Below are 24,917 nucleotides of genomic sequence, written 5' to 3' on the forward strand. Positions count from 1 at the left end.
GAAATCGCCTGAAAACATACCAATTCACGTGTTCTCATGGGAAAATGACGGTGATGAGCACAGCATTTCCTATAATTTCCAGATTATTATTTTTTAGTTCACTTTGGAATCCATTGACCCACTTCTGATGGAAGTAGCCAACATTTCTATTCCAAGTACAAAGAAAGGAAAAAAAAGCAGCAAAATCCCACCCTCAGAAGACAACACACAGTACACAGCTTCCAAACTTGTTCTCTGCCATCAGCTGAGCAGTGCGTTCAAGTTCCCTGTACCGCCCTTCAGTGGCTGGGTTTCCACTCCCTGTGGGAGGGGTCCCACCCCCCGGCTCCTCCAGGGAAGGCCTCCCTGGGCTCTGTGTCCTGGGGACCTTCCATGCACGGCACCCACCCCTTCCGTCCAACACTTAATCCTGGGGCGTCACCCATGTTGATTTTCAACATTGTTGTGTCAAGTCAGGGCCTTCCTGGGGCTCAGGGTGATCTTCCTCCAGTGCAGAGTCTCTATCCTGACACACGGGTGGCTTGGATCCTTGTCGTGGGAACGACGTGGACCACTGGCTCTGAGCCCTCCCGTTCCAGGGCGCCCCGCCTCAGCCTGTGTGTTTAAAGATCGTGGCTCCCAGGGACCTGTGTCCTTTTTCTTCCTTACTGCAACTTGACAAACGCTGACCCTCATCTTGGAAACGAGGGAGAATTGTGCTGTACCCGGGGAAGTCAGCACGGTTGCAGGTGCCCGACGGTCCCCCCAGGAGGGACTGGGCGGAGGGGGTCCCGTCGATGGGAGGATGCGCCCCGGCTCACGTGGCCAGTGGCTGTTCCTGTAAAGGCGCAGGTTTGTCGGGTGCTCTGTGGCGGGAAGCGGGACCACGCCCACACCTCTGCGACCACCCTCATCCCCACGTTCGCTGACACCAGGGAGTATCACCGACTGGGGAGACCCACCAGGCCGTTTCCAGAGCTCCCCCAATGCAGCTTAGAGCCAAGGGGAGCCACCTTTCAGTCGACCACAGAGAGAAAACCGAGCGTCGGGGGAACCAGGTTGAACTGTGGTCCTTCTTGTGTAAGTTCTCCCCCAGGTGGAGGATGTTCCAGCGTGTGGGATCCAAGTCTCCCTTTGCACTTTGGTCTAAAACTACTGAAACCAAGACATCCTGTACCTTCTGTCCTCCCCTTTCCACGAGTGAGGGTCCCTCCTGGGGTGGAGGATGCATTTGCCATTTTAAGTGGAACCTGCTGTTTCCCACAGTCTCCGCGAAGCACGGGGACATCTGTCCTGATGTACGGGAGCGGAAGGATGAAAGCAACATTAAATGTGCAGGGGATGCCCACGCAGAGGCATTAAACTGGACCGCTTCCGGGATGGAGAAGGCAGCAGAGGCCAGGACACTGATTTCACCAGAGCCTGGAAGTAGAGAACGGTTCCTTCTTTCTACTTTGACGCCTTTAGCGGCTTTCGAGGAGAGTCTGCAAAGGCTGCTGGCTTACATTTCCCAGCAGAAGGTGGCCTGTCCCCCAGCGCTGTGGAGGCTGCCGCCAGGGCTTTACCCCAGGAAGCAGTAGTGTCAGACCTCATCCCCTGTGAGGCTGAGAAGGTTCACACCTCTCCTCGCCTTCCCGGCCAGAGTCAGAGGGCGCGCGCGGCCCCCCATCCCCGAGGCTCTGCCCTGACCCTGAGTCTCCGCCTCAGCTTCCTCTCTAGCCTCAGTTCCCGTCACCCTTCCGAAGCACAGCTCCTGGTCTGGGTCATCACTCAGCATCAACAACAGAATTCCAAAGGTTCGCGACAACATGGCGTCTCGGGATTACTCTCACGCCCTTGACGTCCACCCATAATCACCTTAGATGGTTGCGCAGTGCCTCTGCCTCGTGATGTATCCCCCCCGTAGAGTCCGGGTCCGTGTGGCTGCCCAGCGGGTGGAGGGCAGAACCCCACCCACCCGGCTCCTAGGAGGCCTTAGGCTTCTTCAATCAGCTGTTGGTCTCTAGCCGCGGCAGAGTCGCAGTAAGGAGGCTCCAGTGTTAATACTAGTTAATAATAGATGCTAACGCTCTCCTGCTGCCCGTGAACTGGACCACCACCTGCCCTGGCAGTGGGCGACGGGGACCGGTCACTCCGTAGCGCCAGCGAGAGGTTTCCACCCGCGGTCTGAAGGTGAGGAGGGAGCACCGTTATGATGCCGGCTTCAGGATAAGGCTTTTACTTTTAAACGCAGGTCACAGAGCACGTTCAGAAAAGATTGCTCTGCCCGTGGTATGTGTGTGTTTCTTTTGAAACAGGTGTAACTTAAGAAAATGTCTACTTTGAAAAAATCACAGCATGTGAAATGAGGTTTCCATCCGGGCAAACTAGTTGGTCAGCAGTGGACCCAAGTGCCCACAAGGCTCTACGTGTCTTTCCCAGGGGCTTGCAAACAGTGTGCCCGGGTCTTCCTGGCTGGCGACGGCCACTGTCCTGGCGCAGAGGACAGGTGTCAGGGAAGCTGGCGGGACCCTCGTGTCAACCGCGTGATCTGACAGACGCGTGTTTCTGGGAAATGGCTCGCCGGGAGGTGGGCCCAGATCTCGATTAAGGGAGAAAATCATAAGCAGAGCGTGATTTAGACTTTGCGTCTCTAATCGTCTTGAAAAGTCTGCTCTTTGAAAGGATTTGGCGTGAATACCCAGGTGGATGTCTGGGCGACTCGGGTCCGGGGCTAAGCCAGGGCATCTGGGCACAGGGGCGGGCGGGCAGCGACACTCACATACTGCCCCCTCCCTGCTCAGTATGTCAGTGACACCGGCACTGATCCAGGACCTGAGCACCTGGAAGGCATTCTGCGGACCTACTGTGTGCTCTGCGGGGCCAGGGTGGGTGCCCGGGGACTCGGGGCGCTCCCCCTCTGGCTCCCCGAGCCTGTCTGTCCACCGCCGCCTCTGCTGGGGACAACTTCAGCCCCCAGAGCCGGTAGACCCTCGTTCCCCAGCTGCGCCTGCACTCCCGCCGGGCCCCCACTGGAGCCGGCACCCAGACCCCTCCAGGCGTGGACACCGTGGGGTCCTCGGCCAGACCCGGGAGCGGGGCTCACACCTCCTCAACTGCTCTGCGCTGGGGGGTCCGGAGCAGCTCCGCCTCCCGCAGGAGCCCGGGGCCTCCCAGTCCGTCCCTCTCCAGGTCCACCCACCAGGCTCCCCCACTTCTCCTGCGGCCTGGCTGGCACTGGGCTGTGGTCGGAAGCCTCCCCAGGGACCCAGGGTTTCTTACAGGCTCCCACTGGGAGCCCGGCTCCCTGTTGTCCAATGTCTTCCCAGAAGCCACACCCAAGGCCTGGGGTAAATGATATCGAGTTTGAAATGAAGCAACTGTGCCCTGGCGTTACTTAGGAAAAAAGGGAGACGCACAGCGCAGACTGTGGTGGGTGGAACGGACACAGGAAGATGATTAAATAGGAAGATTATAAACATTCCCTAGGGAGGAAGACTGTGGGAAGACACTCTTCGTGCTCTGCAGCTGGTAATGAGCCTGACTCAGTCCTGTGATAGAAATGGTTACAACCGAGCAGTGGAATAGGTAGGGCTTGAACTTAAGCACATTAGAGATGAGTGCCCCCCCACCCCCGCCCCAGTTCCCTAGTAGCAGTGTGACCTGACCCCTGCATCTCCATCTCCTCACTTGCCCTTGCAGGGCTGGCTACTTTGGGGAATAACTGAGCCATGCGTGTGCAGTGCCCAGCACGGTGGGCAGCTCACATGGAACCTTCTAGAACCGTGGCCTGTATATCACCCTCCACTCCACAGACTGCCTGGCCTCAGGGTCTCGCCCACTTAGCACACCAGGTGGGTAGCGGAGTGCCCAGCCGTGAAGGAGGACGCACAGTGGGAATCTGCCCCATCGTGGCCACTGATGCCCTGGGATGCTCATTCCCGCCTTTGAGCCTCTGCCTGTGGGTCATCAGGGGCCCAGCGAACAACCATCCGAGGTGCCCCTGAGTTTCCAATACGATGCTTTCCTCACGACGGCCCAGCCTGATGAAAGTCTTCCCCCCTCACTCACCATCCTTTAAGCGGCATAGTGCGTTTGTAAATATCACCTGCGTTTCTACAAACACAAATAAGTCACTGTTAATTAAGAACAGACTAAAAACTCAGGGTTTAAATAATGTTAGCCTGAAATTGGGGCAACTGCAAAATGAAGTTCGGTTCAGGCCCTGGGTGTGCGGACCAAGCGTCCACCTTCCCCGAGGTGGCAGCCTTGTCAGAGAATTATGGAAAAGGACGATCGGAAAGGAAACCGGGCGTCTCCCCAACTCCACCAGTAGGTGTCTCTCTGCGCCCACAGATCCTGGAGCCCCAGCGTGCTCTCTGCCGTCCTTCCTGCTCCTCTAACTGCCCCGTCCGCAGGTACGGATAGGACTAGGACGCTGCGGGCGTGGATGTCTTTGACCTTGAATGGCACATTAACTGCAGTGCAGCCACCAGAGGTAAAGGGGGTTCGAAAACCACGCCTTGAGACGAGGTGCTGCATACAAGTTATTCGACACAAAGTATTCAGTGCATCTCATTAAAAGCTGCTCCCGCGCTCAGCAAGGTTTTGTGTTCGGTGTTAGATGCGCGCCCCTTCTGACCTCACCGCATTGGAGCCAGGCGGACACACACAGAACCCGCGGCTGTGAGACACCCAGGAAGAACGAGCGCCATCACACCATACAGCACACCCTGACAGCTTGCCTTCACACACACACACACACACACACACACAGAGGCTCATGCTGACCTCGCTGAGCAGACATACGTGTGTACATGAGTTTTATCCACATCCCCAGAGGATGTCATGAAGCTCAGAACCTATTAGCAGAATCCTACACTCACTCTGATTATTTCCCCTTCTGCACTGGGAAATATTTGTCCCCATATCATTGGAAAAGAAATAAGGGAAGAGTATCGAACATAATTTACAGACAGAGATACCCAGGTACCCAAGGAAATACTTATTTCTCTTTCAGGGGCTGGTTGACTTTATCTGAAGCTGAGTTCAATTATGAATTAGGACTACAAATGCATACACATCTGTGTACAAACACAGGTACGTGCCGAACCAGGAGCGGCCTCACGCCTTTGTCATTCAGACTTCAAAGTTCCATATCACAGCCACTTTGTTACTATCTAAATAGTTAAGAAATTAGCTAGGCACGATCATCTTCTGCAGAGAGCACAGTCAAACCAACGACATTCCATGACTGCGTATCTTTCAAGGGAGATTATCCCTCCCCCACCCGCTCCAGGGTGCCGGCCACAAACTGAAGCCAGGAGACACACGACCGTCTCCGGAGCCCGTTCTCTGCCTCGGCCCAGCGTGGTTTCCTCTGGTGCCGGACTTGTTTCCTAAACTCAGTCCGATCTGCACTGCGCCCCACATGCCTACGTACCTACGTGTGCACAAGTCCCTGTGCAAAGTAAACAAACCTCAGGAATCTGATTTACTCCCCAATCCGGCGAGGCAAGAATGTGTCTTTCATGGAAAAGACGGGGTCCGGGAGAAGTCCCACCCGCACGGGGAGCCTGCGGGGAAGGGCTGGCCCTACCGTGGGGTCGCAGACCTGTCCTTTACAAAGCTGTCTACAAGTCACCTCTGTCAGCATCTTCAGAAAACAGAGCAAAGAAGAGACTGTCAGGTAAGTCACATCAGGGCCCATCCTAATAGCCTTCCCGACAATTAAGGAACCAAATCACGTGGGCTTCCAAGGTCCCACGTGTCCCACAGACCACAGGGAAGGCGCGCCCCCCCCGGCCGGCTCAGTCGAAGGGAGGGGTATTTTTAAGGGCCCACTTCCTCCAGGAGAACCGTGATCCTGGGGGGAGTCGGGCCTGGGAGCCTAGAAGCTGCCCCCAGGCCGTCCTTTCTCCCCTCACGTGTCTGCTCCACAAAGGGCTGACATGTGCCCCCAGCTCCCCCCACACACACTGCGGGCCCAGGAACATCTCAGCCCCAGTGTCTTTCCTCCTCCTCCCAAGAGTCTGAGCCGTCCACCCAGGACTGCTTTCTTGCAGAACAAAACCCACTTGGGTGTGTGCTGCCCCAGTGACACATTTAAGCCCAGAGTCCATGCCTGGGCCAGAGCGCCTTTAGCCAGTGACCGAGGCCAGATGCTGGCCGACAGGAGGGGACCTTTCACAGGTGTGGCAGAGCCCCGCAGCGGGTTCCTTGTTAGGGGGTCCTGTTCTTTGGGGGGGGTCCCGGCAGCCCGCCTCCATCCTTCCATCCTCACTGCCTCGCCTGGCACCGCTGGCCCCTCGGTGGGTGTGTGAGCGGAGCACCTGTGCCCTGACTCACCAGAGCGCGGCCCCGCCTCACGGGGCCTGCAGACCTGCGTAAGGATGCTCCTCAGATGGTCCTGACACCCCTACTCCCCGCCAGTGGGTGCGGGAACGCTTCCCGACTCTGCCTGGTGTCCGCGCGATGAGGCTTCTGTAACCCAGCTTCCAGGGGGTTCCTAGCGGAGTGAATTGCTGCTCAGCTTTTAAAATGGATTCTTCGAATACACAACTTTAGCAGGTTATCTCGTGCTGTAATTACCAGCAAACAAACACCGGATGCCCTTCGCAGCCTCAGTGTTGTGCGCGGGCTCTACCTGCAGCTCGGTGAGGACAGGAGAGCACGTGGCATCTGCGTTTTCCCGAGGGGGTCGCACCTCTAACACAAGTGCTTCTGCAGGAACGGGCTGGGAAGGGCGAGGAGGACCCCTGCCCCAATAAACCAGGCCCGGATCTGAAGCAGCCCTCCCCAAAGCAGAGGCTCAGAAACGGTGCTGTGAGGGACCCTCCAGGTTACTGTTTGTGGAGAAATCTGAGGCATGTTCACATTTTCCTGGCGCCTACGAACACCGCTCCTTCTAACATAAAGATTCATCTAAATTCCCTTCTCTGGCGTTTAAACTAGTGACTGTTGGGAGAGAAAAAAAAAAGAGGGGGGGATCATTGAAAATGGGCTCCTGCATCCGGAGTGCCCGCCCCGCCCCGCCCCGCACACGGCTGCCTCGCCCCGAGATTAAGAAGTTATGCGGCCTGCCACGCGCTTCCCTCTTACAAGGCTTGACTTCACACTGTTATTTTTTCACTTTTTTTTTCTCCTGGCACCTGTTCGAATCAGGAGTAGGGTGGTCTGATTGCAAATTTGTTCCTTCCTTAATCTCTAAGCAAAAGGTGGGGAGAAAATCTGGAAGGGACAGAGATGTTTGAAAATACGGTTGAAATGTCATTTTAACAATGAGCCACCTTAGCGTGTTTTCAGATTGAATAGCATACACAAAATCAAGGTATTTTTGCTGGTTACTAGACCAGCTTAAACGCTTAACCAAGCAGTACTCATGAAAGCACCCTTTCTTTAAAAGCACCATGCAGCAGAGCAGCAGACATGAAGTTTGATGGCTTTATACTGAAAGAAACAGCACCATATAAAAGCAGGTAAATGTTTGAAACAATTGTCTCTAAGGGCCCATTCAGGCTTTTTTTTTCCCATAAAAAAACATAGTGATGCATGAAAAGATACAAGAGATGTATCTTTGTGGAGATGTTAAGATTCACCCATCCTTCCCTCTCATCCCTGCGGTGCCCCCACTTCTCCCCGAACGCGGGTCCTTCAGGGGCTACAAAGCGCTTCTTTCAGGCACCGAGGCTAACATGGTGACACGGCCGCTCCATTTCCCGAGGAAGCGCCGCGTCCGGCTCGGCAGAGCCTCCGAGACGCGAAGCGCATCCTCAGCGCGAGGCCCCGGGAAGCCCCCTACGGGGCCCGCCGCTCACTCACTGGGGCTTTGTCCTCGCCGCTACCTTCCCTTTTCAAAAGCCAGGAGCGAACTGTTCCGTCCCCGGGCTAGCCGGACCTCTCCAGGGCCCGGGGGCCGGCCTCCCCGGCCAGCGCGGAGCCCACATCTGGAAGCCAGGCCCGGCCAGGCGGACCCGGCGCGCCCGGAGCACGGACGCCCGGCTTAGCGCGCAAGAAGGAAAATGACTTCTGCTGAAAAGACTCGAGCACTTTTTTCCTCTCCACTGAAATCCGGGGCACAGCCCGTTTGGAACCAGAATAACTTAGTCTGACAACAGATTCTTCCTCTGTTCACAGCTGTCCCAGAGGGAGGAGCTGAAATCTGAACCTCTCGGCTGTGATTGGACCCTTCTCGCAAAAGAGAGGAAAAAAAGGCCTCCCCGCCGCCACCGCGGGCTCAGTCCGCGAGGAGCCCGCGACCTGGCGGCGCCGCACGCGCACCTGCCGGGGCCGCGATGCTGTAGGACCGCGCGTCCCGCGCCCCGCGCCCCGCGCCGCCGCCAGGATGCCGCGCTCATTCCTGGTCAAGAAGCATTTCAACGCCTCCAAGAAGCCCAACTACAGCGAGCTAGACACACACACAGGTAAAGGGGGGGCCCGAAGTCTGCATCTCCATCTATCTATAAATAGGTAAACGCAGGGGCGCGCGTCCGCTCAGCTTCTGTTACAAAAGAGCTGGAGACCGAGCTGTTTGCCTCGAAACAGGGTCGCGAAACAGCGGTCATTCCTCTGATCATCCAGGCTCAGGTTTAATTCAAAACTTTCAAACTCTGAACTGGCTAGGAGAACTTCCTTGGGCTCGTCCATCGTCCTGTTCCAAAGCGTGTACATACTTGCATAATGAGTACGTGGAGGGTGGGTGAAGCGCTGCGTAAACGTTGAATTACTGCTTTTTCCCCCATGTAATAAGGCTTCTTTCCTGCAGAAAGCGGCGTGATTTACGCCGATCTTTGTACTCACAGGCGTAAGCCCTGCGACCAGCCCACGCATAAAATGGAAGAGAGCTTTTCTGTATCTCTAAAAAGAGTGGGTAGGTTTTCCCCTCGCTGGGCTGCGCTCGCTGACCGCAGTGTGCCGGGGACACAGACGTGCCTTAAGGACAGTGGCCGCGAGCAGCAACGGTGGAAAAGAAATGTCCTCCCAACGCCTGCGCCTCTTACAGAGTCTGTCTTCTCATAAGCACGCCCCGCGCGTGTGGCCAAGCAGATTCTTCGTGCGTTTTTGAAGCTACGTTTCAGCTCACTCTCCTCTCCCCTCCTCTCTCCTCCCCAGTGATTATCTCCCCGTATCTCTATGAGGGCTACCCCGTGCCTGTCATCCCCCAGCCGGAGATCCTCAGCTCGGGAGCCTACAGCCCCATCACCGTGTGGACCACAGCAGCTCCCTTCCACGCCCCGCTGCCCACCGGCCTCTCTCCTCTGTCGGGATACCCCTCATCCTTGGGGCGAGTGAGCCCCCCTCCGCCATCTGACACCTCTTCCAAGGACCACAGCGGCTCCGAAAGCCCCATTAGCGATGAAGAGGAAAGATTACAATCCAAGCTTTCAGACCCCCATGCCATCGAAGCTGAAAAGTTTCAGTGCAATTTATGCAGTAAAACCTATTCGACCTTCTCTGGGCTGGGCAAACACAAGCAGCTGCACTGTGACGCCCAGTCAAGGAAGTCTTTCAGCTGCAAATACTGTGACAAGGAGTATGTGAGCCTGGGCGCCCTCAAGATGCACATCCGGACCCACACGTTACCTTGTGTCTGCAAGATCTGCGGCAAGGCGTTCTCCAGACCCTGGCTACTTCAAGGGCACATTAGAACTCACACTGGTAAGAGAAAACCTAGTCAGGGACGTTACTGATGGACCGAAGGAAGCTCTGGGCTGGCTGTCGGATTTGCATTAAGTGGCGACAATGATGGATGGTCATTTTAATGATGACCTTTAATGATGGATGGTCATTTTTAGCTACTGCCTGACGACTCGAAAAATCGTCAGAGCACCAAGGGCTCCATTGCTTGCTAACACCCTCTGCTCCCGGGACTGCAAACAAGCATTTAGACTTTGGAAAGTAGATCCAGGAGGTTTGGTCTCAAAGATCAGTTAGCAAAACAGGAAAGATGTGCTTGAATGTGTGTTCTGTGAAATGGCTCCCGAGAGTCAGCAAGTACAAACGGCGCTATCCCGGTCAATTGATCAGGGGGACAGAGAGATGAAGGCGTTGGGTTTTGGGTTTGGATGGTTTCATTCTTGCTGTGCTGTCTCTCGCCCCACAGCAAGCTGGATGGTTAGAGCTGAACTGCTTTCCGTTGTTTGCTTTTGTTTTGTTTTTGCTGCCGAATTTTCTATTCCTAGCACAAAATTACCCTTCAGGGAGTCGAGGCGTTTATCCAGGCTTTGTCATACAAGAAAGGAGGGAAAAGGGGAAAGGTTGGGAAATTTGGGGAGGAGCTGACCGTTAGCTGCACCTGCTGAAGGAGAGAGCCTTGACAAGCGAAGCCCTGGGACGACAGGAATTATTTCTGCGTGACTGGTGGCAGGAATCATATTCTTAAGTTTTTTTTAATTTGTTTTTTTTTTTAATGCAACAGTCACATTTGTCTTAAAGGGCCAGATATTAAAACAAGTATCTGTTCTGGAGGGTTTGAACCAAGTGTGGCTGTTTCTCATGCTTTGGGCTAAATGTGGTGGTTGCTCATAAACGTTATCTGGCTTTGCGTTTCCTCTGAAAACACTGATTGTCTTTCTTTCTCCCCCCGCCCGCCCCCCCACCCCGTCCCACTCCCCAGGGGAGAAGCCTTTCTCCTGCTCTCACTGCAGCAGGGCCTTTGCAGACAGGTCAAATCTGAGGGCTCATCTGCAGACACACTCGGACGTCAAGAAATACCAGTGCAAGAACTGCTCCAAAACCTTCTCCCGAATGTCTCTTCTGCACAAACACGAGGAATCGGGCTGCTGTGTGGCACACTGAGTGACACAACCCATGTTTACTCAAGCAGAAGGCATTTCTTCACTCCGCCTCCGAATGACAAGTAAAAGTCCAAAGGCATTTTCTCTTGTGCTTACCGACCAAAGAATATGTATACACACACACACACACACACACGCACACACACATGCACACACACGCACATGCACACACAGAGCTTCAAGAGCACGGGCATCCATATGTGTCAAGTTAATCCTTTCCATGTGAAGTTTAAAATTACTATATATTTACTGACAGCTAGATGGAGAGGATAAAAGACAAGAATCTTTCTCTTCAGAGATGAAGCAAAAAGCACATTGTGCATCTTTTCTTACTAAGAAAGAATTCAAAGATTTACGTCGCTGCCAAATCATTTCACTGAAAAGAACAGTGTTGCCTTGTAACGGAATTTGTAATAGAACTTCCTATAGGAGGAGAATCTGCCAGACCCTATCTCAGGTGCCTTAGAAAGTATTCCGAGTTTACTTCATTACGTGTCTGATGTCAGGTCACCATCCTCGAGCTAAAGCCTGTTTTGATTACTGGTCATGCTTTAAACTGTGTTTTTAAGGGAGGGAGGGAGGGGGAGAGAGGGGGGGAGAGAGGAAGAAAGAACAAGAAGAAAAAACACAGGAGAATGTATTAAAAGTGGGGGTTTTTGTTCTTTTTTTTTTTTTTGCCAATAACTATACGTGCCTTGGGGGAGACGGGAAAGACTAGCTTTGAACATTCCTGGTGCATATGCTCCATGTCATACTTTTTTAAAGAATTTTTGATGATTTTCTAAAAATTTTAATTTTTTAAATTTTAATGATTTTCTAACGATGGGAATAAGTGCAACAAAGGATTTTTAGAAACTCTGTGATGTACTTAAACTATTTTAAATGCATACAAGAAATGCAATCCACACAGCACTCTCTGCAACTGCCTTTTTAATTAATTGTATAGTTGATGAGTCCATGTAAATTTGTGTTTATTTTTATATGATTGAATGAGTTTTGTATGAAAGTGAGAAGTTGTCTATAGCTGATGCCTATAAACAACCTGAAGACTTGTGAAATTCACGTTTCTTTTTTAAAAACAATTTTCAAGGTTCTTTTTTACAATAAACATTTTTGATTTAAAATCTATTGTTTGTATACTTTCAGAGACTTTGCTTACTTCATGATTAGTACCACCAAAGAGCTGCATGAAGAACTGTTTCTTTTGTTAATAAGAGAAAAAGTGAATAGTGTTCATTATGCATGTGGAGTGTCGTTTTATGTGTTTGATTATAGCAAAGCAATCGGTCAGTATTTTTTCTTTACTCTTAAGATAATACTGTTACATTCAGAAAGACAACGTCCTAATGGGAGTTCGTTAGCCTTATCTCTTTAACAAAAATCATGCTTTCTGAGTGCTAAAAATATTCTCCTTATCAATAGTCAAGAATATTTTTCAAAAATTTTTCTTCCTGATGACTTGATGGTTTTGGCTTTATGAAATCAGATTACAATTACTCGTTGTAATCAGTGCTTGTCACATAGGCCACTAGAACAGTTTAAGGATTTTAAAAGAAATATTTAATGATATATAAGAAGAAAAATAGAACTTCTGCTTGAAAAGATGAGGAAAAAATGGATTTATTATAAATTATACAAGTTGGAAGATTAAACCGTGCAAAGAAACCCCACGTCTAGTGGGATGAGCTAAGCTGCAGTCTGAGCGGTGCAGAGCTAAGTTTCCCTCTATGGTATTCTGAAGAGGCACCACCCACACCCAACGTGCACTGAATCAAACAGGGCAGGACCAGCCAGACCACATACAAGCACATGCTTACCAAACGCCGTGGACGAGCTCACAAGTCAAGATGTTAACCAAGTGTCGCAGGCACTGTGACAACCGCCAAGCTGTGTGTTTAGACCCAAACTCCAAACCTGTGGTGTGGTTATTTCACTATTAATCACTTCTCTCTGGTTTGCTCAGAACTTGGAGAATTATTTTTCCTTCTAATGTTCTTGTGATGCAAATAGAAGCTAGAACTAGTATCTCAAAGATGTTAGCAAGACCAATATATTCCCTTAATGTTCACACACATTCCACTCTGTGTTACATTTAAATTTTAGTCAACATATATAAGGAGTGTGCATGTGACTAAAAAAAAAACCCCTCAATTTAATACTCTATGTTTAATTTTTTTCATATCTCAGGATATATATCTCAAAGACAAAATTATTTGGAGAGCAATTTATAAATGTAAAAGAAATGGCTGATAGCTTGTCTGGGACAATCTAAAGTCAAAAAAAGACGGCTTTAGTTAGTGTATATGGCATATAAATGATACCTGGAAGTTTGCAGGCCAGGTAATACGTAGAAATATCCCACAAGGGACACGTGTGGGTGAGTCACATCCCTGCAGACATCTGGTTCGTCCTCCCAGGAACCACATCAGCCCACTTTCCTTTCCTCGTCAGTAGAGCTACAGGCAAGTCGTTTCTTAGTGTCCAAAACGCAAACAGATAATTTTCTAAAGGGAAAAGTCTGTTCATTCGTTTAATTTCCTAGTGAAGCATTAGTGGTAATATTTTTGCAATATATTTCTGCTTTGTCCTCACCATTCTCACTTCATTCATGATTTAAATATTCTACTTTCATTAAGGTCACATGAGTTTGAATTACGGGACATCAATCAGACACTGAGATTTTCTACAAATACAGCTCAGTCATTTTTTAGATCTTTTAGCATTTTTACAAGGTCTTTGACTACACGTCCTCTAATACATAAGACGTGGCTCAGATGTCACATACTTTGAATACTTTTCCAAATTCACCCTTTCTGAGAGATTTATATCATTTACGATGTGGTGCTTATCTCACTGCGTGGCAGTTTTGTTCTTTTTTTTTTTAAAGATTTAATTTTTTTATTTTTGGCTGCGTTGGGTCTTTGTTGCTGTGCGTGGGCTTTCTCTAGTTGCGGCAAGTGGGGGCTGCTCTTTGTTGCGATGTGCGGGTTTCTCACTGTGGTGGCTTCTCTTGTTGTGGAGCACGGGCTCTAGGCGTGTGGGCTTCAGTAGTTGTGGCACGTGGGCTCAGTAGTTGTGGTGCATGGGCTTAATCACTCCACGGCATGTGGGATCTTCCCGGACCAGGGATCGGACCCATGTCCCCTGCATTGGCAGGCAGATTCTTAACCACTGTGCCACCAGGGAAGTCCCGAATAGGATTTTTTTTTTTTTTTTTTTTGCGGTACGCGGACCTCTCACTGTTGTGGCCTCTCCCGTTGCGGAGCACAGGCTCCGGACCCACAGGCTCAGCAGCCATGGCTCACGGGCCCAGCTGCTCTGCGGCACATGGGATCTTCCCGGACCGGGGCACGAACCCGCATCCCCTGCATTGGCAGGCGGACTCTCAACCACTGCGCCACCAGGGAAGCCCTAGACAGAACATCTTAAAGCATAAATTCCCAGTAACCAGCACATCTGCTGGAACACAGACATCAACACGTTTGTTGAATGAATAAATGAATAAAATAATAGAAATTGGTGACATATAGCCTGCAGATCTAAACTAAATTTAACATATTCCCCCTTATTGCAAAGAGTCTTGATAATTTTTGAGAGCTCCTCCAAGCAAATATGCTGGTGTGTCTCCTAACTTAGTGATGACATCCTGCTGCCAGTAGGGAGGATGCTCCAAACAGTGGATAAAGGGCAAATGCAGGGCACATGGACCAGGTCTGATAGACATTCTGAGAGCCTGAGCTTTGGAAACTGTGGTTTTAGTAATAGGGACGTGTTCTAATAAGCCTACTCAGTGTCTGGAATTTGTTTCTTATAATACGAGGGTGGTACAGTAGGAAGAGCTCCAGCTTTTAAAAGCAACATATATGTTTGTATTATCGGCTTTACATCCTTATGCAACTCACTTAACCCCTCAGTGCCCCGTTTCCTAAAGTGTATAAGAGAACGGGATCCCCTTATGCAACTCACTTAACCCCTCAGTGCCCTGTTTCCTAAAGTGTATAAGAGGACGGGATCCCCTTATGCAACTCACTTAACCCCTCAGTGCCCTGTTTCCTAAAGTGTATAAGAGGACGGGATCCTTAGCGTCCCAGCTCAGGACTGACAGTGCCGGACACGGACAGGCCTTATACAGCACAGGGTCAAGCCCATGATGCTATCACTCAGCACTGAGCTACACCTGCTCCCGAGCTGGATGCCACCTCACCTGGGTCACATCCAACGGCCACGGGTTCTCGGTGCTGCTGGTCTTTTACGGGTACAGAGACTGAACTCAGAGAGTTTGGAAAATGGAGCCAGGGTAGCAGAGGCCTTGAGCTGCAGAACTGAAATCCAAACCTAGATTCTTCCGGTTCCCAAGACCCTGCTTCTTCCGCTGCTCGTGGGGAGGGAGGGCCCTCTGGGCCACACAGGCCACGACCACCATGACACAGGCACACAGCAGAGGCCACTGAGAAGACCAAGATGACGTGGCCCCCAGATTAAACAGTGCAGGGCCGCCTTTAGGAGCCGGTGTAATTCAGGAATTACCCAACCACGTCTAGCTCCGTTCGAGAAGCCCCGCTGGCCCCTTTCTTCCAGGGCCGCCGGCAGGCCCCGCTCCCCGACGGCTCCCCTGCGCCCTCCTGGGGCCCCGCAAGCCCGTTTCCTCTCTCGCCCGAGCTGAGAGGCAGCTGGCCTCCATCCTGGGCCATTAACACTTCATCTTCTGAAGGCCACGGCCGTTCCCTCATACACCCACGTTCCTCACCCCGGCTTTTATCTCCCCAGACGAGAAAGGCTTCCAAGTCAAGCACCATTTCTTTCACCACTAAAATGTGGACACTCTGGGGTAATGAGGCAGTTACAATTGTGGAAAGTCTAAGGCTCCTCTGGCTAAGATCCACTTCCGAGGAGTTGCCCCTGGTTCGGATACTGGAAACACTGTGAGCAAATTCACTTACGAATGAGTGTTCTGTCATCACGGGAAGCAAGAGTTCTCCAATGAGACGGCTTTTCCCCCATTCTTATCTTCTCACCAGAGGCAGACGGAGAACAGAAGCGTTCCACTCACCTGAGACGGACACAGGTGGAGGGAAACCCTCTGGTTTAATTTTCAGGGATAAACGTGTGTCCACGAGCACAGGGCCAGAGCTATGTGCGAAGCGAGGGGCCGGCCCCTCGGGCGTCCAGGAAGTAATCGCTACCCTGTGGGCGGGTGCGCGTCAAAAGCAGCGCGCATGGCAACCCTTCCGCCCTAGCCCTCGTCCAGGCCGCAGACAATGAGCGCTTCAGCGGAGGACGTGGCGCCACGTCCCCGTCCCGGGACCCCAGAGGGGCTGGCGAAGCATTTATAGCCGTGAGTGGAAGGTCTTCTGCCAGCAGGAGACGGCGTGCTTACATGTTCTGGGCGCTCCCTCACTTAATTAGGCTCCTGTGCTTATAACCCTCTCGGCCAGTTGCTTGGGAAGATGACCTGTAGAGACGATTTGCGAGTTATCACTAACTAGTTTTCTTAGACAATGGCCGAGGGACAGTTAGGGCGGCAGGGAAGGATGGATGACTTTCTCCAGGCGTTTATTCTGGGCTGGAACTTACCTCCCCACACCCGCCCTCCCAGGGAAGGACTTGTGCCCCTACGTAGTCAGGAGGGAGCAAGGGCTGGTTCTAAAAAGTGGGAAGGAAAGACTCAAATGAGGTGAAATTGCGAGACACTCTTTTAACAAAGACAGCGAATGGTCATTATAGTTCTGAGTGACCCACCAGGCGCGTAGAGGGTTAGCGCTCTCCGGTGGCGTGCGGCGCTTTTATTCAGATCCGGCAGAAAAGACGGTGAAAGAGGCCACCACTCGGGCCACACAATCTCGCGGAGCTGCAGGCCCCGAGGCCCATCGGAGCCCCCACCTGTCAGACCTCCGTGTGCTGGGGGTCACCCAGGGTCTCAGCGGGGCGTCGGGAGCGGGCCTGAGCATCTCGAACCAGCTTCCAGGTGATGGACACGAGGCTGACCCTGGAACCTCACCCCGAGGAGCCGGGCTGTGACCACGCTCAGCTCCCGGCCCGCCCGCTCCCCGCACAAGCTGAGGGCGGCAGACGACGTCCACGGAAGCGGCGCCTCTCCTCCCGGCCGCCCTGCCCATACCACCCACCTGCCGCCTGATCTGCAGAGCGAGTGACGCTCTAACGCTCTGACTATGGCTTCAGTCCTCCTCCACCTTTGGGCCCAGAAACACACACCGGCTCCTTCCACTCACACCCCAAGGCTGGGCCCTGCTCTCTGCAGATAGGCTTCTAACTGTGCTTTCACCCCAAAGGGAGAAAAGCAACCACACTGGCAAGGCTGACCTGGGGGTGGCCCCCAGGACCCAGAGGTGTGGTCCAGCCTGGGCGCCCTCAGCACCCAGCAGCTCCCCTGGGCCTCCTCCCGGGATGCCCGTGGCCACCTCGGGGAGCAGCTGCGGAGGCGTTTCCTGCCTGATTACCTTGTATCTTTGAAAAGTATTTGACTTTCTGCCAAGTGGAAATTAGTTGATGGATTTTTTTTCTCTAGTTTTCTCTAGTTACCTTTACTATGTCATTTTAAGTTAATTCTGTATTACTGATTAATATTTATGTAAAATTGCAAATAGACATTCTTAGGAGAAAAGTATTTTCTCTGAACTGATGACAAGTAACCCTTTCCTCTCTTAAGTGTTTTTCTTTCATAATACCCAAACTTATCCAAAATACAATAAAAGGATGATAGATAATTAAGTTGAGGATCGTGTTACTTGCTAAGTGTATTGTGGAATGAATAACGTGTAATGGTAGTCAGCTGATCCTTGAAGCACACGGGTTTGAGCTGTACGGGTCCATTTATTAGTGAATGGTTTTCACTAAACACTGCAGCACCGTACGATCTGCGGCTGGTTGAATCCACAGGTACTGGGGCCACCTGTGAAGTTACACACAGATTTTTCACCTGTGGGGCGTTCGGCACCCCTCACCTCCACCCACGTTGTTCAAGGGTTAGCTGTATGCGTAATGAAGGATTCCCTATTTCTCATGTTAGTTACTGTTTGGTGAAGAAATTTCATATTATTGACAATGTACTGATGACCTTGGGTTCTCTTATTTTATAGAGTAAACTCGTTTTAAAACGTTATTTGTCGAAACAACATAGAATGGCGATCGCGTCGTCCTAAGCCTATAGAATGTAAATGAAGTAAGGTTTGAATCATAACAGGGCAAACTCAGCAGGAATCACCTAAAGAAATAGGTAAGAACCAACGTCAGGTTGGGGGGTGGTACCGTGCAAAATGCCATAAAGCATCACTAGGTGCTGCACTGGCCCAGTGTGGGCGTCCTCTTCGAGGTGGCCATCAGTCGGGTCCAGACAGCCGCATCTTGCTTAACCTGAGCTTTGCTTGGTCGCTAGGAGGTCTGCCCCCCGATGGTGGGACAGACACCGCGGGCTGACCCAGGGCAGAGGCAGAGAGGGCGCCTGGGTGTTAGCACGTCCGTGGAGCTGCGCGATTCTGCCCTTCTCCAGTTGTGCTTGTCCCGCGTGCGCGTCGGGCTTTGCTCCTCTGCCCTGGTCGCAATCGTAAGCTATACGCACTGTGGGTAAAGGCATTCTGCTGAGTCCAGGCCTAAAACGCACACCTGGTCCCCCACTGAAGCACGCTGACCACGGCCCCCCTTCCCGTCTCCTGCAGCAGGAATGGGGGTGATGTCTGGATCTGCCATAGCTCCGGGGGAACTAGAGGCCCTTCCAGCCTCCGCGTGTCCTGAAGACCGACAGACGGAGGGGCCCAGCCGGTGTCTCTGCAGCATCGGGGGTGAGGTGGACAGAGCGGAAGGAACCTCCAGGGGCCGTGGCAGGGTTGGGGGAGCACAGGCTGCTTGGTGGCTCTCAGACTTGAGAGAGCATCGGAATCAGGTAGGTGGAAACACACACTGCTGGTCCCACCCCCAGAGCTCGGCATCAGCGGGCTGGCAGGGGCCCCAAGAGCCTGCATTTCTCCCAGGCTCCCAGGTGAGGCTGGTGCAGGTGGTCTGGGACCACCTCTGAGGAGGGCAGGGTCCTGGGAAGGGAGGGGTCAGAGGCCCAGCTGCTGCAGGTCGTGGACGAGTTCAGAATCCTCTCTCTCACTGCCGTTCACTGCGCCCTACTATTCGCCAAGCAATGCAGGGACTAGGCACTTGACAGAAAGGGGGATCGGAGAAGACCTCCCAGTGAAAAGCTGAGAAGGAAACAGCACACATCTGTTCTGAACGATTCCAAACTCTTTATAAATTCCTCTACAGCATAGCGGCTCTCAAAGAGTTTGAAATTAAGCTGAAAAGATACGGTATAAAATTCAGAGTGGAGGAGAGGTGGGAGCAGAGCTTCCCTGCACGATAGCAACGATTTTACGGAATGAAAGAGAAAGAAAAGGATAGCTACCATCGCTGCAAAGATTTCCTTATAAAATTAAACTGGGTGAGAGTCCAGGCATCTTTCCCCATGTATTAGTATTTTTAAATCATTTTCTTGTGTTTATAAGCTACAATGAATGAACTCGTTTGGAATAATTGGGCTTTTACTGGTGGGATAAACACTGATCAGCTACAGATTTCCCTCCATGAACCCAGCCAGACAAGCCCCTCTTAGATTCTGTGTTTTAAATCGAAGATGTAAAAGGATCTTTTGTGTTACTGCTTTCCTGAGGCAATAAAAAAGAATTAGAAGAAAAGGCAATTCTAAAGTGTAACTTTTGGAGTTTTACAATTTAGGAAGATCTGGAGGCCTCCGGGGTGAAGCTGCTGCTAGGGTGCTGGCCGGACCCAGGGCGGGAGCCTCGTCAGGGGACGCCAGCTTGGTCCTCTCTCCTGCCAACGTGGAACAGCCCAGGTGACTTTCCAGGAAGGTGTCCTGATCCATTTTAAAGACAGCCATTCTCTTTTTTCAATTTCAGATCTTAAACAAGGAAGGGGCTGCCTTTTCATTTGTCCTTCGGAAATTGATGTTGGACAACATAAACATCAATGTTATGACGTTTTAAAAAGAACTGACGGCCACAGCCCCGTTGTAATCGAGGCCGTTCTGGTCTGTGGTCCCAGCACAGAGCACAGTGGGGCTCCCGGGGCTCTGGGCCCGGCTGTCCAGGCTCCACATGTGGCCTCGCTGTGGCGTGGACTGTTCCTGAGTCCGGGTGGGTAAGGAGCGCACAGCGGATTCAGCACATTTTTTTCTTCGAGTTGAACTTGAAGAAGAAAGTCAACGAGAATGTGATTCTCTCTGGGTCTGTTAGAGAGAGACACTCCTCCCTCTTCATCAGCCTTTCTCACCTGCTCTTGTCACTGTTAATAAAGTCACCTTAGAGGGGTGTGATCAGAGCACCTACCCTTTTATCATCACGGATCAGTCTCTAGCTAGTGGCCCACCAGCCTCAAAGCCCCACCCACAATAACGCCAGAAGCTGAGAAGTCAAGATGAGGTTTCTCAGACTTTAAAACCACAGAAACATACAAAAAGCTCTTCATCCAATGAGCTTGGCAAGAGCTTTGAAACTTTTCACCTCCTGTCTGATGCCCTTATATAATGTGCACACTTATATGTGAGAATAGATGACTTCTGCAAACAGGAAAGAAATCAACACTTTGGAAAATCAAACACTGTGACCGAGTCTGACTCTTCCTGTTGTGTTTTCTCTCCATGTGCTTTACCTGTTATCTGGGTCTATGTCAAAGATAAAGTGATTTTTTTAGGGCTTCCCTGGTGGCGCAGTGGTTGAGAGTCCACCTGCCGATGCAGGGGACGCGGGTTCGTGCCCTGGTCCCGGAAGATCCCACATGCCGCGGAGCGGCTGGGCCCGTGAGCCATGGCCGCTGAGCCTGCGCGTCTGGAGCCTGTGCTCCGCAACGGGAGAGGCCACAACAGTGAGAGGCCCGTGTAATGCAAAAAAAAAAAAAAAAAAAAAAAAAAAGATAAAGTGATTTTTAATACCAAAATCATTTTCGTTCAATCAGGAGGATTAAAATGATGTGCAGGAGAGAAGTATTTTGAAGCAGAGTTGAAAAGGAAGATTAGAAATGGGTTTCTCACTTATTTTTTTCACGAATGTGTGAATTCCACCTGACAACCCTCCCCCGCCTTTGCTGGACGCCGCACAAGGGCAGTGAGTTACCAGCACATACTGACACTTGGGTTGGAAGTGAAGCACGTGCGCAGCTGCCATGGCAACGAAGATGACTCCATCTTCAGAAAGTCCTTATTCATTTCCGGTGCCAGAAAACCCCAACCAGGAGAAGGCAGGGCTGAGGGCTGGCCCGCTTGCTTTCCGGAGGTGGTCGACAGGCCCCACGGGCCACGGGCTTCACTCTGAGTTCCTCCCAAGCCAAGCACACCCTTCACCAGCGCAGCTGAGCTGACCATTGGCAGCAAACCTACTTGGAGTTTGACATACTGTGATCCTTGGTGTCCATTTGGGCTTTTTCCTAAAAGCCAACCTGCTTAATCCAGCGAAGTGACATCCTCCCACCCTTACTGTTCACAAGAGAAGAAACAACGTGACGCGTACCTGTTCAGGTCCCTGTTTTACTCTCTTTCCCATAACAAGTTAAAACTAAATAAAAGAATATGGAAAAGAATGTATATATATGTATAACGGAATCACTTTGCTGTACAGTAGAAATTAACACAATATTGTAAATCAACTATACCTGAATAAAATAAATCTTTAAAAAAATAAAACTATTCATGGCTTTTACACTGAGATTAGCCAATGCTCAACATTATCAGCCATGAATCCCACCAAACACAGTGGGATCCGAACCCCAGACGCATCTGTAGAAGACGTCAGCTAAAAGAAGGGCTCATGATATGATAAACCATATCAACACGTCAATACCGTTTCTTATTGGCCAAACGAGCTTTTTATATCCAGTAATCACAATATTGCATTTTGTCAAGTAATAAGTAAACACTCAGAAGACCATGAAGAAGTGGTGAGCTGCTGTTTAATTCATATGTCGTCACAAATAGCTTTTACTAAATATATATAAAGAGATCCCAGGAAACTGGCATTTCTACCACAAGAGCACCATGGCCAATTCACCAGCCATGTTGGATAATCTGTCAATATTTCACAGAATCCCAACTCACCCAAAGAGGATGGGAGACCCTGTACCCCAAGATCAGTGAATCTTCGAAAATCCAGCAACTGTCTACTTGGGGATCATGTGGGGACATTCAAGTAATTCTGACCCAAGCCTGGACCCCTCTAACGGGGACTGCCTGATACGGCTGTGGCTGTAGGCTCCATCCTCATGAACGAGGAAAAATTAACATGAGAGCAGTTCTGGCCCACTGGCCCAACTCCAGGGGAAACATGAGTTCATTGAATGAGCAATCATGTGTTTGCCATGCTCTCATGGAAAGAGCCCACCCTGCTCTTTAACCAGGGGAAAGGATGGCAGGGAAGGCTCTCTATCTGCCTCTGATATAGCAAAATACAGTCATGAAAAAGAAAAACCTTCCTCAGCACGTGACACCAAAGGCAACTTCTGAACATGAGATACTACCCAAACCCATAAGCTTTTATTGATTGCTCAATAACTAAATGATTGATGTTATATTTGTGTGCTCCAGAAATACTGAACAGTTTCCTATAGTTTCCTAAACAGACTAAACCCTGGAACGTCCTGTACCTCCTGCCGCTGGTCCCCCTCCTACCTTGTGTCCATCTGGCTCATTCCCACATGTTCTTGGAACCCAGTTCAACTGCCTCCTCTTCCAAAGAGCTTCCTCTGACTTTCCCAGACCTGCACGGGGCTCTTATCCCCACGGCACACCGCACACAGTTCACGCGACAGTTGTTTGCCTCTGTGCCCGTCTCCTCACTGGACTGTGAATTCTTTAAGGGTCGACACTGGGACCACATTTTTACTTCCCAACACCCTCCATGTTCCTGGGGCCGAATAGATGAGCAGAAAGTTTTTACTGCACGGAGGACTATTTTGTCCCAAGGTAGCCGTGACCTGGTGATTGTGAGAATAACTTAGCTTCTCACTGTAAGCCCGGAAAGGTATTCTAAGACACCTTGAAGCCAAGCAGCGCAGATCACAGATGAACATCGAGGTACGATCAGCGGCTGTCTCCCGTGGGGCAGGGAAGCCAACAGCTGTCACAACCTCAGTGCATTTTTCAAGCCCTCACGCTCTGGTCACCGTTTCCAGGTCTGCCCCGGCAGAAAAGTTCATCATGATTAAACAACGGCAAACGCTCGAACTAAAGCCATGTTTCCAGCCCCGCGTGCCTGCTCTATCTCCCTGTCTCCAGCCTCTCCCTCTTGCCACCTTTTCCTTCCCCCGTACATGCGGGGGCGGGACCGCAGATGGGACTTTCCTGTGGTGTGCTGCAGGCTCTTTGCGCCTCTCCCAGCTTGTCCCCCTGCCTTCTGTGGTCTCGGAAACCAGCTTTCGGGATGATTCACCCAGCACTACATGCTCCGGATTGTTTAAGGCTCTTTCGTGCACTTAATGGTTCTTCAAAAAATGCAGCTGCCCAGTGTCTGTGTCGAACTACATCCAGGAAGAAAAAGTGTGTCTCCCTCAAGTCATCTCTACTTGCGCACAGATCTAAGTTCCTATCTACATTTCAGGGGCGTGTACGTGTGTGTGCGCGCACGTGTGCACGTGTGTATGAGTGTGTGTGCGTGCGCGTGTGCATGTATGTGCGCGCGCGTGTGTATGTGTGTGTGTGCGTGTGCGTGTGTGTTGCAGAAGCGCCGTCACTGTGTAGAGTCTCTCAGGCTGGCAGCCTTGATGCAACGTTCAGTCTTTGAAAATCCCTATTTGGAACATTAGAAACATCTGGAGAAACCACATTTCCATGTTGAAATAAAGATAAGTTGTCATTTCTGCTGCTCATTTTGAATGTATCCCACAGCCTGACGAGAGGATTTTGCCCAGAGCAAGTTATAGAGAAAGGAACTAAAGAAGAAAAAAAAACCTTTTTAAGGAAAAAAACAGATTTTGTAGCATTCTACCAGGAGTTCTCTTAACTACCCCTCCCACCAGGCCCAGTGGGTGGGCTTCCGGGGTAACTCGGGCCAGGAGAGCGGCAAGGACCATGGCAGGCAGGGGCCCTGGGCAGGCACACTGACCAGCCGTTGTTGGTTTCCCTTTGCTAAATTCAAATAATAATTTCGACCTATGCCTAATAACGCATGTCTGTGGTCTGCACGTTTAGGATAATGCAGTATCAACACAAGGTTTCAGGCTGATGTTCTAATTTCACACTTGATTGTCTTCTTGGGCCTGTGATTAAAAATCACAGCTTTCCATGCGTCCTCCTTCCAGGGAGACAGCAGTGCATTTTCACAGAACCGCAGCTGCTGCGCCTGCAGGTGCCCCTCGCAGGGGATTCAGGAGCCCAGGCTCTGCCCAGGACAGCCTGGCGTCCAGCTAACAAACTCCCTGGGGCATCGAGCTACCTTCATCTTCCTCACATTCTGTCCCACTACCTCGGTCATCTCCTGCTAAGAGCAGTCCTTTCATTTGCTGTGGTTCTAACGCACTTGTGGGAAAAAGTATCAGACGATTTTGGCTTTGAGATTTCACACTGGAGTCTGACTCTGTGGTTTCATTCCAAAAATACCATAAGAAAGTCTGAGGAGCAGCAAAGCCAGGGGGAAAAAATAGCTGACATTGAGATTCAGTCCCAAGCATCCACAAATATTTCTAGAATCTTTTTTTTTTTTTTTTTTTTTGGTCAAGGAAACCTTTCTTCAAAGAAAAGCTTAGTCATTGAAGAGCCAGCTGTGTGAGAAACAAGTGAGAAAGATTCTCCTTGAAATGGGCCCGGATGCTGCCTGCACTTCTTTCCAGACGCCCCCCTGGAGTTCATCGGGCAAGACTGACACCGCCTCCTGGCCCCCACACTGTGCTCCAGAAAGTAGGTGTCTTCAGATGCTTCACAAAGACTCCACTGGTCCCAGGCCCGTCGATGTAGACTGAATCTTCTCATGGTCTCTTTACTGTATTGGACAGGAGTTCTTACACCAGAGATCTGGACACCCCACGGCCTCTCTGGGTCACGGTCACTGCCAGATGAGATGTCCTGTAGGCTGCCAGCCCCTGCTCTCCCCGGGGAAAGACCTCAGGGAGAACAACCCCTGACCTATCTGACCACTGCCTGCAGGAAGAGGGGTGCTGGGAAGG

At 51.1% G+C, this 24,917-nt stretch overlaps 2 protein-coding genes across 2 annotated transcripts in view; one reads left to right on the forward strand and one right to left on the reverse strand.

The window, feature by feature from the left end:
* Nucleotides 1-24,917, reverse strand: part of PPDPFL (pancreatic progenitor cell differentiation and proliferation factor like) — a 184,002-nt gene that overhangs the window by 31,049 nt on the left and 128,036 nt on the right. The window lies entirely within an intron of this gene.
* SNAI2 (snail family transcriptional repressor 2) lies at nt 8,235-11,880 on the forward strand. The gene is made up of 3 exons (XM_027128140.1): nt 8,235-8,381; nt 9,070-9,615; nt 10,574-11,880. The coding sequence occupies exons 1-3, from the start codon at nt 8,303-8,305 to the stop codon at nt 10,753-10,755; spliced, it is 807 nt and encodes a 268-aa protein (XP_026983941.1). The 5' UTR covers nt 8,235-8,302; the 3' UTR covers nt 10,756-11,880.

The sequence above is a fragment of the Aethalodelphis obliquidens genome, unplaced genomic scaffold (genome assembly GCF_003676395.1).
Source record: "Aethalodelphis obliquidens isolate GAN/ISIS:26980383/991018 unplaced genomic scaffold, ASM367639v1 scaffold33, whole genome shotgun sequence".
NCBI lineage: Eukaryota > Metazoa > Chordata > Mammalia > Artiodactyla > Delphinidae > Aethalodelphis > Aethalodelphis obliquidens.

Bases quoted from the DNA above. Each gene is read 5' to 3' on its own strand.
- SNAI2 (XM_027128140.1), top strand. From the start codon at position 8,303: ATGCCGCGCTCATTCCTGGTCAAGAAGCATTTCAACGCCTCCAAGAAG. The intron at 8,382-9,069 runs GTAAAGGGGGGG...TCTCCTCCCCAG, and splicing joins CGAGCTAGACACACACACAG to TGATTATCTCCCCGTATCTC. The intron at 9,616-10,573 runs GTAAGAGAAAAC...CCCACTCCCCAG, and splicing joins GCACATTAGAACTCACACTG to GGGAGAAGCCTTTCTCCTGC.